This window comes from Toxorhynchites rutilus, chromosome 2 (genome assembly GCF_029784135.1).
Source record: "Toxorhynchites rutilus septentrionalis strain SRP chromosome 2, ASM2978413v1, whole genome shotgun sequence".
NCBI lineage: Eukaryota > Metazoa > Arthropoda > Insecta > Diptera > Culicidae > Toxorhynchites > Toxorhynchites rutilus.
The window spans coordinates 239316195-239334884 of record NC_073745.1 but is presented as its reverse complement, the minus strand read 5'-3'; the positions used below and the strand labels follow the sequence as shown (position 1 = coordinate 239334884).

The 18690-nt window shown below is 36.2% G+C and overlaps 2 protein-coding genes across 4 annotated transcripts in view; one reads left to right on the top strand and one right to left on the bottom strand.

The window, feature by feature from the left end:
- Nucleotides 1-17019, top strand: part of LOC129765340 (synaptobrevin) — a 91302-nt gene extending 74283 nt beyond the window's left edge. Inside the window, exon 4 of one of the 2 annotated variants that reach the window (XM_055765527.1) lies at nt 16823-17019. In XM_055765527.1, the coding sequence (XP_055621502.1) occupies nt 16823-16851 (29 nt within the window). In that variant the 3' untranslated portion in view covers nt 16852-17019. The remainder of the gene's footprint in view (nt 1-16822) is intronic. The other variant, XM_055765529.1, reaches the window with a different exon arrangement.
- LOC129765339 (chondroitin sulfate N-acetylgalactosaminyltransferase 1) overlaps nt 1-18690 on the bottom strand; it is a 197724-nt gene that overhangs the window by 107296 nt on the left and 71738 nt on the right. The window lies entirely within an intron of this gene.

The following is an 18690-nucleotide window of genomic DNA, read 5'->3' as shown; positions in this document are numbered from 1 at the left end:
TAAAAATATATCTCGAATCCAATGATTATGAATCATACTTTCTACATTGGCAGATACTTAGACACTTCGTTGTGTATTTTAACAGGAAGTTTCGTCTTGTTTTTCCCTTCATGGTGCAGTGTTTTAGTGCCATTTTACGTTTTCATTCCTTCAAAAACAGAGAAGAAATATATTCGACCTGTGTGCAAAATAAGTTCTATGTTCTTTTAGATTCTGAAACATTGCGAAACAAATCAATTTTAATTGTTTATGGTATGTTCATCGAAATAAGCTATATAAATTGAATCTACCTGTTACCTGTAATACACGCCGTTATTTGGGAAAAGTCGGAGTGGTCCTAAACCGACCTCCAATTTTTATATCGTGTTTGTTTCACACGTTCATTCTGGCGCTTACCATCAATGGCTAGAACAATCCTGGTTCATCGAGTGGCGCTCACTACAGGGGGAACGTATTTGATTTTGCTATCAGAAACTTTTGATAAGTTGTTTGTATGCATCCGCGCACATGCAAGGGCGTTCATGATTGCGTGTTTGAAATGACTCTGACTTTGACGTTGACGTTCACTTTAATCGTTGATCGTTGATGTTTGCGTGTGCATTTGTATTTGCACTTTCTTTGTATAGCTCCACACACGTCGCCCTAAGGCTAAGTTCTTCACACTCAAACATTATCTCCCTCTCACTTAAATACTATCTTTCACTATCAAACATTATTCTTTTTTTTATTCCTCTTCGCACACCCATGAATATATGTCAACATATCCGGTTTTCCATATTTTTTTTAGTATTTTTATTCTTTTTTTATTTTACTACGTCTTCAGCTATAATGCAGCACAGACTGCATTGCTTATACTACCATCAGCAAACCGAAAGTTGGAATAAGATTATATCTTGTATTATGGAATCTACGTTTATGTATTGTTAATAGAACATAGAAGAAAGATCATTTATATGTTTTGAAACGGAACTGTAATTAATTTAATTAATCATTATTGTTCAACAGTCCGAAACAGCAAAAAGTCAGGTGTTGCCACTTCACAAAAATATTTGACTGACAACAGGCCAATCTAACTATAAAATATTCTCCAACTGATGATTCTTGTTGGAAACTTTCTTAATTTTACTATAACATCGTTTAACTTTGTGTGCTTTGTTCATGAAAAGGCAAAAAAGTATTTGTAGTTAATCAAAATGTTATTACGTCACACTGGAATGGATCGTATATTTGTCGTGACGTGACAACAACTTTTGGAGACAGTTGATACTCTTCTATTTGTGGACCGATCTCAACCAAATTTGGTGGGTTGTTGACCTTCATTGTTTGCTCAGAGAAAACTCAGAGTATAAAAATGTTTGAACCTATGTTCATCTGATAAACTAAAAAAATGCTCTATTTTTGTTACGTGACAACGCTTCAAAATACATGTTTTTCAAATGCTTGTTTCTCATAAATTATAGAATGAAACGTAGGTCTACTCATGGCTCTTCGAACAAGCATTTAATCACCCATTCAATGGTATATAGACATTGAAGTATGGTTAAGCATGTGCAGAGATAGCTCAAGAAAAATAAAAATAGTGATAACCTAAAATATTTTTAACATAATTATGTAGTTTTTTTAACTCGCCTTTGGCAAAGGTTGGTGCATAAAATTTTTATTTGTTACAAAAAAATTATGATATAACCAGTGCTTATTCAAATAACTTTTTCAATTCTCTCCTGAAACAAGATTTGAAATTTAGTTCTTTGGTGCATAACCTCATGGAATGGGTCATATGTTCTTTTCAAAATTCGATCTTGAAATGTTTAACAATATTTTTACACAATATATTGTGAAAACTAACTAGTGTACACATTAAAATCCGCAGTTGTTTGGTCAAAGTTCTATTGTAAAGAAAACATTTCTTATCTAGAAAGTATTGTCCGTCGCTTGCTACAACATTTTCCATTTTCCGCATATGGATTTCGCATCTGATGAACTGTTGGTCAGCCAACCCATATGGCCGAGCGTTTTCGGGCAACAAAATTACCTTACTCAACGTCGAGTTGGTTCTAACAATGATTTGTGAAGCTGGATTTGTGGCTTAGCCGTCGATGTCCGTCGATACCTCGGAAACCTCGCGATTTTGTTTTGTTTTGGATTATCGCAACGGATCTTCTGTTTACTCCAGTGAGAATTCGACGTAAGAACCTCTTCCGTTTTTAGGGTTGGAATGCCAGAAAACGCCGTCTCGACGATGTCTCTCGGGTTCAACTGGGTTTTTAAACCCATTATTATTATTTTATTATTTTATTTTGTTATGTTATTATGTTGTTATGTTATTTTGAATCATATCCATAGTGCAATGGTATGATGGACTTTCAAATCCATTTTTAAACATTATCCAGTAATTTGGATCACGTAGACCATACACGTAGCAGAAAACTGTCAATTTCAAGTCGGCATAAAATTCATAGAATGAGATATTGAAATCTGTAAAAAAAAATTTAAAAAAAAGACAGATAATGCGTTGGAAGGAGATAAAAGAACCGTATAATAACACAGCGAGAGTCTACTACAATGTGAAAGGCAATATCACTCGAATACCATTTATCTGGATAGAACGTTTACCCGAATGAGAAAGAAAGAAACGTTGAACCAAAAAGATTAAAATTTTGTAGAAATCCTAATAATAAATAAAAATCAGTTGAACACCACCCGACAGAGAAGCTCCTTTGTTAATTTTTGCATTGAAATATGATTGACGTATTTCGAAGCAAAAATTAACCGGGCCGACGTAATACACCAGGCAATCTCTTAGCCTCAAAGAACAATACCGAAAAGAAAAGCAGACGACATGCTAATTGTGCCTAAACAAATTTTTAAAAAATGAATCAGCGATGTTTCCCGCATCATTTTCAAATTACATTATTACTATTTTTCATTTTACTGTATATTTTTGTTGCTCTCTCATATTGGACTGATAAACTCTTATTTATTATCAGGAGATTCGACAAAACTCATAACCTGATTTGTCGTAATTTTTCTTTATTACATTCGGGTGAACGTCATTCGGGTGTTTGTTACATTCGGGTAAATATGCTTCAGGCGGACGTATTTCGGGTGAATGGTATTCAGGTAGATGTTACACAACCCCCAGTGTGTGTTGGTGAATATTCATTAGAATTACAGGGTAAAAAATAGAATGGCTCCTTATAAAAAAAAAAAATTTTGCTCCGTCGATGGTAACACTGCGTTTCCCACTTCGGAACGATAACATTCGGCTACTCGTTCAATCTGATTGGATGGTTTTTGTACAATTTACAAGAATGTGTATTTACAAGAATCGAAGCCTTAATGAAACTTTGTCCTCTTATGGTAAGAATTTCAACATTTCTCGTCGTGAAGGACCGTTGCTATGTTAATAAGCCACAAAGTTTGGAGGAACTTAAAGAAGAAATAACTCGGATTTTCAACCACATCGAAGTCGTAATGTTAGAGTTGTGCATGAAGAGTTTTGTTCACCGTTTAAAACGCGTTATCGAAAAAAGGGGTGGTCACAATGTCCTAAAATAAGCTTTATCTTAGACTTAAAAAAAAAAAATCGTGCTCCTGTGGCCGAGTGGTTAGTGTCATACCTAACATGCCGGAGGTTCGGGTTCGATTCCCGTTCTGGTCGGAGGAATTTTTCGTCAAAGAAATTTCATCCGACTTGCACTGTGGTCACGCGTATTCTAGAGCTTGCCACTCAGAATGCATTCAAGGCGTGTTATTTGGCATAGAAATCTCAACTAAGTACTAGTAAAAATGACGCAAGTAAAACTACGTTAAGACGGTGAAATTCCTCTAGGAACGTTAGTGCCATTTAAGAAGAAGAAAAAATAAAATCGGTTCACTTTTGTAGAAGTTATTAAAATGTGTTGGGTGAGCGTTTAATCTGAAAGACCCTGTATAATATATTAAACAAAATATAAAATGTTGAGTACATAGTTTCTATACTTATTGAAAAAGACGGATGGGTAGTTTCAGGGCCATAGGTGGAGGAACGTGGGCCTACACCAAGAGCTGTGAAATCTTCTAGCTAAATTACATCTTCAATGCACCCAAAAATATCATTATCAAAGAAAAATTATAATAATTAATGATTCACAAATTATACTAGGCAGCACCTTTCGCAGAGGAACAAATGATCACCTTCAATTTTCAATCGAGGAACACAAATCTAACCGCAGTAAAATACCTTTTTCACATCAGGATTAAAACGTGGTGCTCTTTGACGTCACCTTCAATGGAAACTTGCGAAAATTGAATGATCTATCGAAAAAGTAATCAATAAGCCCGGAAACCCTCCCGAATTCGCCCAAGCTTGCTTCTGGCAAAAGAAATTTAAAAAATCAATAAATAAGAAATTCCAAATTAATTCTCAGCTTTAACACATGTTGTTGACCAATCGCTGTCTAAAGTGAAACTAAAATTGAAGAGATAGAGTGTTGAATTACTGAGGTTTTAAACTTTTGCAGTTCATTTGCTTCTAGTCTTCCAAAAGGCCAATTTGAAAAACTTATTCTAAACTCTAGGTTTTGAGAAAGGGCTTTTTGGATGCCCTCGCCGTAAATAATCGGCATGGGAGTAATATCTCCTAATTAATTAACTTGAATATACAAAATGTGGAAAAAGTTTATCCAAATATGCTCCGTACCATTTTGATGTGTACTGCCCCGTTCCTGTTGAATGTAAACATTGCATACAGTTGTTATTTCTTTGTTTGGAAGGTTTCGTGATCAAAGAAGGTTTTGTTTTGCTGCAAAATGCCCAAAAAACCACAAATTTCTCTAGGTGTCTGAAAATTGATAATATATCAACATATTACCTGTTGACGACCGACACCACGAAAGATGAGCAAGTATCAAAAAAGTTAGTTCCCTTTTCCATTTCTATCTTTATCCCCATCCCAACGTAGATAGATTACTAGATTTTTTTCATATAATAAATAAATAAAGCAAAGAATAATTTCAACATGACAGTTGTGTTTTTAAAACTTGGTCGATGTAATGTACTTGGTATTTTATTTACGTTGTCGCTATCCAAATCACTTCCTTCCATTCTGAATACAGGTCGGACTCGATTATATACAATTTTGGACTCGATTATATACAGTTTAGAAAAAAATATTTTTATTTTATATTTCAAATATGACTTATTTCAAGAAGAAATGTAACCTTTCAATGTGAAGGTGAAGTTTAAGTGTCTATTACATGTACAGTGGGGTAAAAATCGTGATTTTTGAAGATTTTTCTTGAATTTTCACCAGGAATTGTTCATATCGATATTGCATCCAAATTAAAAAAGATAGAAGTTGGGCGTCAAAGAACAAATTGTAGAGCGGTTAATGAACTTCAATTTAATTGATAGAAACAATCTAGTTTAATATAAATTTTTAGGATAAAATTAATAATAACACATTAAAGATTATCAATTTTTAAACCAAAATGTTATTAAAATCCACTAATTTAGTTGTTCCACCACTATATCCTGTAATAAATTTTCTCATCTTTCAAATGAATCAGAATCGTCGTCCGTAGCGTACTTTTTCAAGTAGAGCCAGTTTGAGGCAACAGAGTCCGAAAGAAAAAAAACTCTGTCATTGTTGAAATTCGAACATATGTGTAGAGGGATTTTTTTTTCATCAAATATGATCGTCTACCACCTCCTGAGATAATATGAACAAATTTATTTTTTTCATGTGAGTAAGGTGTTTCTGACTTTAAGGGGGTGAATCAAATAACAAATTCCTCTTTTGTTTTCAAAAATCGAAAAGTAAAAGTACATGCAAAAAAAAACAAATAAAAAAATGTTTTTTTTGACTCGATTATATACAGGATTCGATGATACACAGTGAAAAGAAATCAAAAACTGTATATAATCGAGTCCGCGCTGTACAATGTGTGGTGCATGACCGACCAAATGAGTGCATGCGAATCGATCCCTAACAATGCCATTTCAATTCTATTCCAACATCTATCCGTGTAAGATTCTCCAAACAAGCGTAATTCCTCAAAACCAAAGCGCCTCAGAACTTAAAAAAAAACAGTTTACCTCTTACAAAATGTATAAACTTTGAAAATGATTCCTCGTTTTATTATTCGCAATGATCGCCCAGTTTGTTCGACGTATTCATATATCGATCATGCATTATTTGATACAAAATTACTCGATTATATTAGCAGATATCCAGTTATTTCAATTAATCGAGATATTAACCGACATTTGTAGTCATTTTTTTATTCTTTCTCTGAACAGCCTATTGTGTTTCAAGTTTAAGTAAATGGTCAACAAATACGTACAGCCTAATCATGGACCAAATAAGTGTTTTTGAAACAGCCAATTCGAAGCAAGTAAAAATCCCGTATGTATGTGAAATGGCAATAACATTTACAGCGTGTGCCTAAAAGTTCTAATAAATACAATTATGTGCTGATGTAATAAAACTTCTTTAAATTTTCGTGAATCCAGACACACTTCTAGGAAAGTAGAGGAGACGGCTGCCTCTCCTGAGGCAGTCAATGAAACAATCCTAGTTCTCCGAAAATTTCATCGCATAAAATGGAACTAAATCTGTCGACTTGCCATCGGAAACAGGGACCTTTTTTTAGTCTCAAATGGTAAGGTAAATGATTTTGGTTTGTCCACTTTGTTGAAAGCTCTAATTCATCATACCTTTGTCAAATAAGGTATTCCATTGTTTCTAAACATATAAATAAAACTTTTTAATGATTGACAGTTGTTAAATAGTATATTTTTACGGATTCACATGTTTTTTTAAAAATCCTGGTGTCAAAGCGCCTCTCATTTGACCTAACTTTTAATCAATCACCAGATGATTGTTTGGCACGTATTCAGAACTTTTCTGGATTGTAACACTTACATAGCTTACATAGCTAAACCATTAAATTAACGTATTTCGGTGACCTCGATTCTGATCATGAGTTGTTCAATTCACTAATGTCGATTTGTCCACATGATTTCTATAGCAACCTCTTGGCGCGCTCAAGTTTGTTCATTGTGTCCTTCGCGCATAGCAAAAATAAAGTTTCTCTATGCTGAGTGTGTTGATGTGAACACTTCTAAAAAATGGCATAGAAAAGGCAATATTCTGAAGAAAGCTCAAATATGAATGGATCAATATGATGACAGTAAACTTAAACAATGATAAATACAACACGTACTTGAAAGTTCTAATTTTTTCATTCAAAAAAGCTGATCTATGTTCTAAACCGCACAAACCATGGTCATTTTTTGGACCATGATCATAATTTTTCTTTGAGGAAAATCGTTAAAAAACATAAAAAAATCAATTATTCCAACGCATGATAGTATTAGTAGTATTAGCAACTAGAGACTTGGGGCTGTTCAACAAACCCAAACTCGTATCGAATATATGTGGTTTTCATAAAGAAAAATCGATTTGTATTTACTAGTTGCGTAAAAACACCCGAAATTGGACAAACCAAGATCATTAAGATTCCTGCGATAAGAACTTCGTGTTCTCATCGCAGTATAAAATACTATTCTGAGGGGTACAGTAGAGCTCTAAATTAATCGTTTAGCTATTTGTAACTCCCCATTGTGCTCCCTTGGCCGAGTGGTTAGCGTCATAACTAACATGCCGGGTGTTCGGGTTCGATTCCCGTTCTGGTCGGGGGAATTTTTCGTCAAAGAAATTTCCTCCGACTTGCACTGTGATCACGCGTATTCTAGAGCTTGCCACTCAAAATGCATTCAAGGCGTGTTATTTGGCATAGAAATCTCAACTAAGTACTAATAAAAATGACGCAAGTAATACTACGTTGAGACGGCGAAGTTCCTCTAGGAACGTTAGTGCCATTGAAGAAGAAGAAGAACTCCCCATAAAGGACGGTTATTTCCCAATTCCAATGTAATTTTTGGGAATTTTTCAAAATTTCGTTCAACTTTATTGTTCAAAATCATTCATTTTCGAATAACTATGTCAAAACTAAGTTTTCCAATAACGGACACAGAATTTTGAAGTTATTTTTTTCAATGTTATTAATTTTGAATACTTTTTTATAACAAAACCGAAATTTCTCAAATGGTAAAGGATATTGATTGATGTTCTGATGTTTTCGATATTAGGGTGGCGAAGAAAATGATCATGTCAAATTTGGAAAACCGATTATGTACAGATTTTCGAGAATCAAAAAATCAAAACTTCCAGCGCTTTGAGGCACCCCTAAATCATGTCCGATTGAGCTGTAACTTTGCACAGGTAATTTTTCTGGGTCGATAAACATAGTCACATGGTCGGTTTTTGAAATTCGATGATGAATTTTTTTTTATACATCCATTGCTACCCTAATGGATATTTTTCACTTGTTCATTGAATGTGTATAAAAATTTATGCTTCAGCCATCAATACTCGAATAATTTACTTTCAACGTGGCGCAATATTTTGAAACAAAATATCCTCACAAATACATTTGTGAACCAACCAAAATTTTGACAATCACTGTTCAAACGATCCTATCAAGTGCATCTGATAGCACCGTGTCCATCCATTTCAAAATCTTGCAGCCCAAGAAAGATTTGTTCATTATGCTCAGTAGCGTGGAAGTGATGTAATCTCTTATTCCACGGAGGCCCCACAAGCTTCTGTCCGTTGCTCGATAGGAGAATGGATGCACATAGGTATGAGTTTGAAACGGGTGAAATGAACGAGAAATGCACAAATCGAGATAGATCAGGTTCACATACGCCACGTCAGGAGGGGGACAATAGCAGCTGAAGCAGCAACAGCAGCGAGGACAAAAGCTGATTGTCGTTCTGTTCGAGCCGTAGGAAGGAACTCAAACGAGCAGCAGGGCCTAGAGCAGAGCTTTAATTGCGAAATACCATCATTGATCCTATCCGGATTGAGCGCTGGTAGCTGGTTCAAGTGGGCAGGAGCGGTCTTCGCTCGACAAACGGTTGAGGCCAACAAATGGACAGATTATAATATTACGGAGGTGGTTCTTTTGAAACTGTAGCGACGCCACCAAAATGCGTAGCATTCCTTCTTCTCGACGGATCATCGAATGCACAATTATTGTTCCATCCTACACAGCGGTATTTTACGCGCTCATTTCCCACCATTACACTCATTAGGTGATGATGCTCCACTCATCCGAAAAGTGACGTGATGTATTTCGCCGCTTCCTGCTGGTTGAGGCAGCGTAACAATATTCTGCTGCTCCGCACATTCAGAACATTCATTTGGGGATTTATTGTGGGTGTGTGTTTGCGGAAGGAGATAACAGTCGCTGTCATCGAAATTGAATTCCACGCCTGGTTAGGCTTGTGCGTTCGGTGCAGACAAATGAACTTCATGAAGTTGTGGTGTTGCTCATCATTTCCATCACGATCCGAATCTATCACCGGTTTATGTGCATCTCTGGCAGCTGCTAAAATAATTCCATTAAACTTAAATTGAATCTCTAGATGGGAGTGAATGAACGAACGTTGTGTTAAAAAATCATTTCCAATTTGCATATAATGGTGGTGGAAGCTTACGGTGAGCATGTTCTAAGAAAATCACAATGTATAAGGTGTTCATAGAGATCAACAGTGTTAATTTTGATGTGAGGAAACGTTTCTGGAAAACCGCCAAACGTGTTTGGAAACGCCGAAACTAGTGATACTGTTGGAAGTGAACATTACCATGAACAATTGATCAAATTGAACCGTACTCTGCTCTAAAAACAACCAGATCCTTCCGATTATCATTTGTTTCCATTGATGGAATACGGATTCGTTGAGCAGCGCTTCAATTTTTATGAACATGTGAAAAATGCTCGATGGTGAGGTAATCATGAATTGCATGACATTATTATTTAAAATAAAATATGTTAAACCACTCGAAAACAATTAACTTGTATTTTGACGTAGGCTTACGTCTTCCGGGAACATATTAGGGGTACAAATTAAAAACGAAAATCGATCGGCACTCCATAATTTTTTTTTAATTGAATAAAATAATATATGTCATGAAACTATCGAACAATTGAAAAATCTCAACCTCTATCCTAACGAAAATACTCAGTTCTGATTGGTCTAAATTCACGAAACAAGTGGCTGCCCATGTACTTACAATTATCGCGCAGTTATTTCCTGATGGATTTACGAGATTTTTGCATCAAACGATCTGAGCACTCTATAACAATTCATCACAATGAATAAGATAATATATTAAATGAAACTAACTATCAAATAATCGAAAAATCTCCAAACGGAAATACCTCTTTCTGGTTGGTCGAAATTGAAAATAGAAAATAGAAAATCATTTTCACCCAAGGAAAGTTCACGCGGCGAGAGAAATTGGAATAGTGAAGGAATATTTAAAAAAGTAATTTCCCATTTGCTCTACATATCGTATTAGGTGCTGTTAGTCTTAAATTAGACATAAATTAGCATTGAAACATAAAGCATCGTGTTCCGATGGGTTCGAAGTGAAAATGGAAATGAATAAACGCTCAGAAGGAAAAATTATAAATCAAAGTTGCCTTTTCCATTTCAAATATGTTGTCTCTACAATAAAGTAACATGTTTTTTCAGGTGAGAAAAAATTATAATTGTGTTGGATAATGATAATAATCGTGTATATCGTTGGTGTTTTTTTTTTGACGCACCATATCATCCATACAGAACACGGGGGCCATCTCGTCCAGGGTTAGAGAGGGCGGCTTTCGTCATATCTCATTCCACTTCGGCATCTTCTATCATGATACCCATCATCCAATCCTTGTGTCATCATCACTCGGTAGTAAGCACTGGTGGAGTGGACGAACAACACACAACATCCTAACAACCCTTTTCAGGGTCACCAAATCATTATCAAAAAGTTTTACGATGTAATTCTTCAAACATATCCATGTATGTGGTTCACTATAAGGGCTATGGCGGAAAACAGTTTTTTTTCACGCCATTGTTAGTAGCTTGGAAATGGAAATATAAAAAAAAATACTCGAAGTATTACATCATGATAGGATGCTGTGATGTATCATGATATCGTCAAATAAAATTACGATCAAAAATCCGAATTGTTCTGGTATTTCGAAATATTTTTTTTTCTATTTTGAGACCAAGTACTTTTTATTTTAAATTTGCTCGTATATTTGTGTGTTTTTGTGATATTGATCATATTAAATCTATCTCTCCCTCTCTGTCTTCCTTCTTCCTCTCTCTCCCTCTCTGTCCTCTCTCTCTCTCTCTCTCTCTCTCTCTCTCTCTCTCTCTCTCTCTCTCTCTCTCTTCTCTCTCTCTTTCTTCCTCTCTCTCTCTTCCTCTCTCTCTCTTCCTCTCTCTCTCTCTCTCTCTCTCTCTCTCTCTCTCTCTCTCTTCTCTCTCTCTCTCTCTCTCTCTTCCTCTCTCTCTCTCTCTCCTCTCTCTCTCTCTCTCTCTCTCTCTCTCTCTCTCTCTCTCTCTCTCTCTCTCTCTTCCTCTCTCTCTCTCTCTCTTCCTCTCTTCTCTCGTCTCTCTCTCTCTCTCTCTCTCTCTCCTCTCTCTCTCTCTCTCTCTCTCTCTCTCTCTCTCTCTTCCTCTCTCTCTCTCTCTCTCTTCCTCTCTCTCTCTCTCTCTCTCTCTTCCTCTCTCTCTCTCTCTTCCTCTCTCTCTCTCTCTCTTCCTCTCTCTCTCTTTCTATCTCCCTCTTTCTCTCTCTTTCTATCTCCCTTTTTTTCTCTCTTTCTATCTCCCTCTTTCTCGCTCTTTCTATCTCCCTCTTTCTCTCTCTTTCTATCTCCCTCTTTCTCTCTCTTTCTATCTCTCTCTTTCTATCTCCCTCTTTCTCTCTCTTTCTATCTCCCTCTTTCTCTCTCTTTCTCTTTCTCTCACACGAAACGAAACAAGACGAAATGTACTACAGGTCGGACTCGATTATCCGGCGTATTGGTTTTATTTTCACTCCGGATAATCGAATCATAAAAAAAAAACGATTTTTTTTTCGGTAAACGTAATATAATTGAGGGGCTTAAAATGAAAGGGGTGTAAGTGATTTGATCGATTTCTCTGCATCGACTCTCTATTGTGGTCATAGCTTAGCTGCAAATATATTCCCAACTGTATTTGACAATGTGGAAAATAGGTCAGAACCTCATCTATCGGTTTCTATAGCAATCTTAAATTGCAACATTTTTGCAATTGAGTTATTAACTAAAGAAAAAGTTGATGAAGAGAAATCGATCAAGTCATCAAGTTTCCCAAAACCCCGTCAATATGGATATCAAATAAAAGGGCTTGACTAGCAGAACACAGTTATTTATGAAAAATGCAAATCCAAGATGGCGGCTACTACAAAATAGCAGATTACATATTTTCTCAGAATCCCATCATTATGGATGTCAAATGAAACGGATTGGCTAGTAGAAAACAGTTATTTATGAAAAATGCAAATCTAAAATGGCCGCCACCACAAGATGGCGCCATATATAATATATTTTTTCACAACCGCATCAATGTAGGTATCACATGAAAGGGCTTGATTAGAAGACAGTTATTTATGAAAAATGTGAATTCAAAATGGCCACCACTCGACTGGTAGAACACAGTAGATCATGAAAAATCAAAGTCCAAGATGGCCCGGTTCCCAAATAAATAATTACTTTTGAATAGTTTCATTCAGCTTGCTCTGTTTGTATGCATGTTTGAGTGTTTGTAGGATTGTCCCACATTAATTGATATTTGACCCTGTTCCTGATCACTGATTGATCTGAAATTTGGAACATATCTTCAATTCTACTGCCATTATAAAACTGCGTATTCCATGATCTTAAAAAAATCAATTTGACCGCCGATAAAAAATGGCTAAATGGCTTGACTTGGAGAATACACTACATTATGAACAACATAAATTCGAGAAGATCGCCGCCACAAAATGGTCGACTATGTATTTTTTGGAATCCCCTCAATATTGGTATCGAATAAAATGATTTGACTAATAGAATACAGTAAAGTGAGAATACAGTAAAGTAAGTAAAATGTCGTCTTTTAAAACAATCCAGACATAAAAACTTTTCGGAGCATTTCGGGCAGTGATAAATTGTAATTGGTAGAATAATACAAGCAGTGATGTCAAACTATGAGATCGAAGTGTCCTACGATGTATTGAGGTCAGTAGAAAACGAAAAACACATCAGTTTGAACGTAAAACGTGTGCTGTAGCGCACATGTTCGAAACTTTGGAAGATTTCGCGTGTGCATTGCTGCACTTATGACCCCAGCGAAATAATTTTTGAGTGCAGTACGGCACTCATGGCCGTCAAAGTTTTAAAACAATGATTCTTTTTATTTTCTTACACATTTGAAAAGAGTGACAAATAGAACGGAATGCATCGCAATTTGATGATAGCAATTTTTGACCAGAAAAATACAAAAAAAAATATTTTTGATGTGTTTGTGTCAAAATGTTTTATTTTTCGAAAATTCATAACTTTCGAACTACTCAACCGATTCAGAGGATCGACATATCAAACTTAAGACAATTTTTTAGAAAAATATTAAACTTGCAAAAAAATAGGATTTTGTTTTCGTAATTATTGATTGTATTTGTTTTTTGTTGTTTTCATGGCTTTGGACTAGAGGGACTAGTTATTTCTTTAAATATTTTTTCCTGAAAGCTTTTTTTTTACATAACATATCCAAAATTCTAAGAAGTGATTGTTCGTCGCTTTTAACTTTTTCAAAATTTCATAACTTTCGAACTACTGAACCGATTCTGATAATCGACATATAAAATTGAATCCAATGAGCTATTCTTTTTTTAATATTTAAAAAATCTATATATATAAAAATGGATTTCTGTCTGTCTGTCTTTCTGTTTATCTGTCTGTCTGTCTGTCTGTCTGATTCTTATGGACTCGGAAACTACTGAACCGATCGACATGAAACTTGGTATGTAGGGGTTTTTGGGGGCCGGGAAGGTTTTCATGATAGTTTGAGACCCCTCCTTCCTCTCGAAGGGAGGCTGCCATACAAATGAAACACAAATTTCTACATAATTCGAGAATTAATCAAGCAAATTAAACGAAATTTAGCATGTGGAGGTTTTAGGATGCAATAAATGTTTTTATGGTGGTTAGACACTCCACCCCCCTCTCTAATGGAGGCTACCATACAAAATAAACAAAAATTTCAGCATTACTCGAGAATTAATCAAGCAAACGAAACCAAATTTGGCATGTGAAGGTGGTTAGAAACCTCGCCCCCTCTCTTAGGGGGGGGGGGGGGGGTTGCCATATGAATGAAACACAAATTTCTGCATTACTCGATAATTAATCAAGTAAACGAAACTAAATTTGACATGTGAAGGTTTTAGGGTGCAAAAAATGTTTTCATGGTGGTTAGATACTCCTCCCCCTTTCTTAGGGGGGTTGCCATACAAATGAAACAAATGCAACCAAATTTGGCATCTAGAGGTTTAAGGGTGCAATAAATGATTCCAGGGATTAGATACTCCTCCCTGCCTGGGGGGCGGGGGCTGCCATACACATGAAACACCAATTTCTGCATTACTCGAAAATTGATCAGGCAAATGAAACCAAATTTGGCATGTGAAGATTTTAGGGGGCACGAAACGTTTCCATGGTGAATATACACTCCTCCCCCCTTTCTAAGGGGAAAAGAGGGGAGGGGTATGTCTTTATTATATCATATTTTCTGTATCAAACATTTTTTCCATGTAACGGAGAAACATGTTATTTGCAAGGAAAAATCTTGAACGAGAATTGTGTCTGACATTAATCTGATATTATAATGATGAGTTTTGATAGCAATACTAGGAATTTTTCAGTAAAAGGTAAATTCAATGGGGTCGATTAGAAGATCAACCAATGAACAGTTCTGCGATTGGACTCATGAACTCTGATTTTTGGATATATTATGTGAAAAATTCTCAGCTTTCAAGAAAAAATATATAAAAACATAGTCTCCTCTAGTCCAAAGCCATGAAAACAACAACAAAAAATACAATCAATAATTGCGAAAATACAATCAAAATTTTCGGCAAGAGTAATATTTTCCAAAAAAGTAATTGGCTTTAATTTGAAATATCGATCATCTGAATCGGTTCAGTAGCTCAAAAGATATGAATTTTCGAAAGAAATAAGTTTTGGGAAAACGGCGAAAAAATGATATTTCGGACCACCTTAGAATGGAAATGAGCACTCTAATGAAAAAATAAAAAATACGGGTCTAATGTTTTGCGATGAACAACAAATCTTCCAGTTTTTTTTTTTTTTTTTTTTTTGATTTGAGAACCACTATATCGGTTTGACATGGAATGACTGTATAATTATTAGAAAATAAAGAAAATGGAAACAAAAAATAGATATTTTCGTACCGTATCGCTCTAAATTTTTGAAAAAAATCACGCATATCAAAAAACATATACGAACCCATTTGAATACAAATTAGACCAATACTAGGTCTCAAAAAAATAAAAAATTGGGAAAATAGAAAAATTGTGCTGCGCAACACTTTTTAAATTCTGAAACAAAATCGCACATATCTAGAAACGGCGTACGAACACATCTAAATACGAATCAGAGCAGTACTAAATCTTTAAATCCCACAAAAATTTTTTTTTCAAAATTCCAAGATTTTTTGGCACTTAAATTTTTGAAGAAAATATTTTGTTCATAACATTTCTCGACACACCATAGTAAGACACACTTTCAGATTTTTTTAAAATTTTTATCCCGGATCTATTGAGAATGGCGTGCAACAATATCCAATATATCTTATTTGGTGTCCTATACACTATTTTCCATCGAGCTGGTGATTCCCCTTTTTCTTCCTTACCCTGTCATGCCTTTTAGACCTTATATATTTGTTTTTCCAAGAACTAGGAACTAGGTGCAGTGTGTGCTCAAAAAGCATTTTTTTTTGCATTCGCCCGCGAGTGTTTCAAATTCTCTTTGTAATACAAATTCTCTAAATAACAATAAAATCATGAAAATTTCAATGGTCCTGCGGCCGAGTGGTTGGAGTCATACTTTATCATGTGGGGGTTCGGGTTCAATTCCCGTTCGGGCCGAAGGATTTTTCGTCAAAATTTCTTCCGACCCGCACTGTGGGGTCACTTGTATTCTAGAGCCTGCCACTTAGAAAACATTCAAGCCGTATTATATTTATCATTAGTAATTTCAATTGAGTACTACTTTCAATAAAAATTACCCAAATCATACCAACGTTAAGCCGGCAAAAGTTCCTCTGCGAACTTTAGTGCCATTCAAAAGAACTGAAAACCTCATTTTGCAATGTAGTGTTGGCTATGAATAAAATGTTTACAAGTGCTGTCGGATACGACCAATGAGCACGAGTTTACAAAGCGAAATAAGCAGTCCAGTCTGAAAATTGAGCAAGCTTCTCGGTACAACAGCACAACGTACATTCTCATAATTGTCATCGTTCTCCATCATGATGGCTTCATTTTCGCACTGCAAATCCACTGGGATGGTTGAATCCACTTGTTATGTCGTACTAATTAGCAAATATGTACCGCCGAACAGAAACTGAAAAAACACAAAACAACTCAACAATCGGTTGGTTGACAATTTATTCGGATGTATATTTCAACACTTAAGCCTAATTGTTCGCGTTCAGCCATTCATTTTTTCGTATTCTGTAGCAACACATTTCCGCTGTTTGACAAAAAAAACCGCTCTCAACTCGAATATTGGCACACTGGTTAAGCTCTGCTTTTTCCCTGTCTCTGATTGTCAATGCCTCTCGGGAAGTTTTAATTCAATTTTATCTCTCCTTTTTTTTGCTTCCTCACTTGTCCTTGCAGTATGGCTAGTTCCCACTGACTCGCACTAAAATCGAGCGGAAGTGACGACCTACATTCGGAAAATGCACCACAACCAGGATAGAAGAAGGTACGGGATACAAAGGATTCATTTGTGAATTGTGTGAGTGATGAGATAATTTCTTGGTTTTTATCATTGTTTTATATTCCTATATACACATTATTACTCGAGTTATATAATCATTAAAGCAGAGAATATGCAAATGTTTTTTTCGGTCATGATAGAAATGAAAGATATTCTTGACTAGAGCGATTTTTATGTACCCGATGTTCATATGCAGGCGATAGACGAAGAAAGAAAGACCGGATGATGTCAGTTGTGTAAACCAGAATTCATCAAACAACTATCATAGTTTCACAGTACGGTGTTCCCTAACGCGTACTTCCAGCACGTTTCGGAATCCCATAGTAATATCCGGCCCAGGTAGGACTATATCCTCCATTCGGTGTGTGGCATACAAATCTCTACATCGGTATCAACGGCGATGTGTAAAGTTGCAACTCATACATGATGTATTTTTTTCGGCAACTATCGTCTCACTCCTTCCCCGGCACTGCTTCTGGAATGTTCAGCCCTTTTACTATCGGATTACAGTTCCAGCTCACAGGAGTTTGTCAGGAAACACGCGTTCGCCGAACGGTGCTTACGAAAGACGACTGTGTTGAAATACCTTATAGCATAGGGTATTCAAGTTAACATAAGTTTCATCTACTATTTTTTAGCGATAACTAACAATCGTTCCCCACGTGTGTGTGTGTGTGTGTGCGTATGTGTGTTCCGAAGTAAGCTGAATACATTCCGCACCCACGCGTGCCAACCCCGGCATGGAAGCATGCATATGCAAAGGATACATATTTTCACTTCCACCGCATTCCAGCGATTATTATCTCGAAAATTCCGGAGCGTTCATGGCGTTCTTTTCCACATATTGTGAAAACGTGTTCGGTGGAGATGATGGTGTGTATTCCACTCCCAGAATGCCAAAGCCGAGCAGAGCATAATCAGAGGCGCATCAGTGAACCAACGAGATCCTGTGGCGAACGTTAGCATTTGCCGTTGCTTCATTATGCATCCGTTTGGTAGCGCGCATTTTCGGGGTAAAGCTGCTGCTGCCTTTGCGTTTCGTTGAAGGATTAGGGGTTCCGTTCTTCCTTCTGCCCTTCGGGGCGGAAGTTTCACTCGAATTGGGTCGTCGATGCTACTACTACTTTAAACTGGATACTGTATTTAGGCTACGGGTTTTGTGGATTATCAGAAAATCAATTTCACGCTCGCTGTGTACAATTCCTCGAAACGGAAGAAGGTGGCCCTATTCAAATTGATAATCTGATTCATTGGAACATTAAGTTAACTTTGATCAATGAGGAGATTTGTATCTCAAAGAAACTATTGATGTTCAGCCCAAGATTGTGGGAGTTGGCGAAGTGCTGTTCTATCTCTTTAGCCTTCTCTGCAGGTGTCACCAAATGATCTGTTGTGCTGTTAACCGGAATAAAGGGTGTGTCACATCAAATTGCATCACGGAAAAAACGCTGTAGAAATTTAATTTTTAGGAATTATATCTTCAGCTTTCGCTTTAAAATCAGATAAGAGTGTATAGATCACGTTGGCCATGCTTCACTGTCAATTTTTCGTAAATTTGGAAAAATGTCGTCGAACGAAAAAGAGTGTCGTGAATTAATCCTGTGCACTCATTTCGAGAATCCGGAGTTGTCACATCGGGACATCGGTAAGATGCTGGGAATCGTCCAAACCACGGTCAGCAGAGTACTAAAACGATACTTCGAGAACCTAACCATCGACCGGAAGGTGAAGAATGGCAAAAATGGATGCTCCGTCAGTGAAAAAG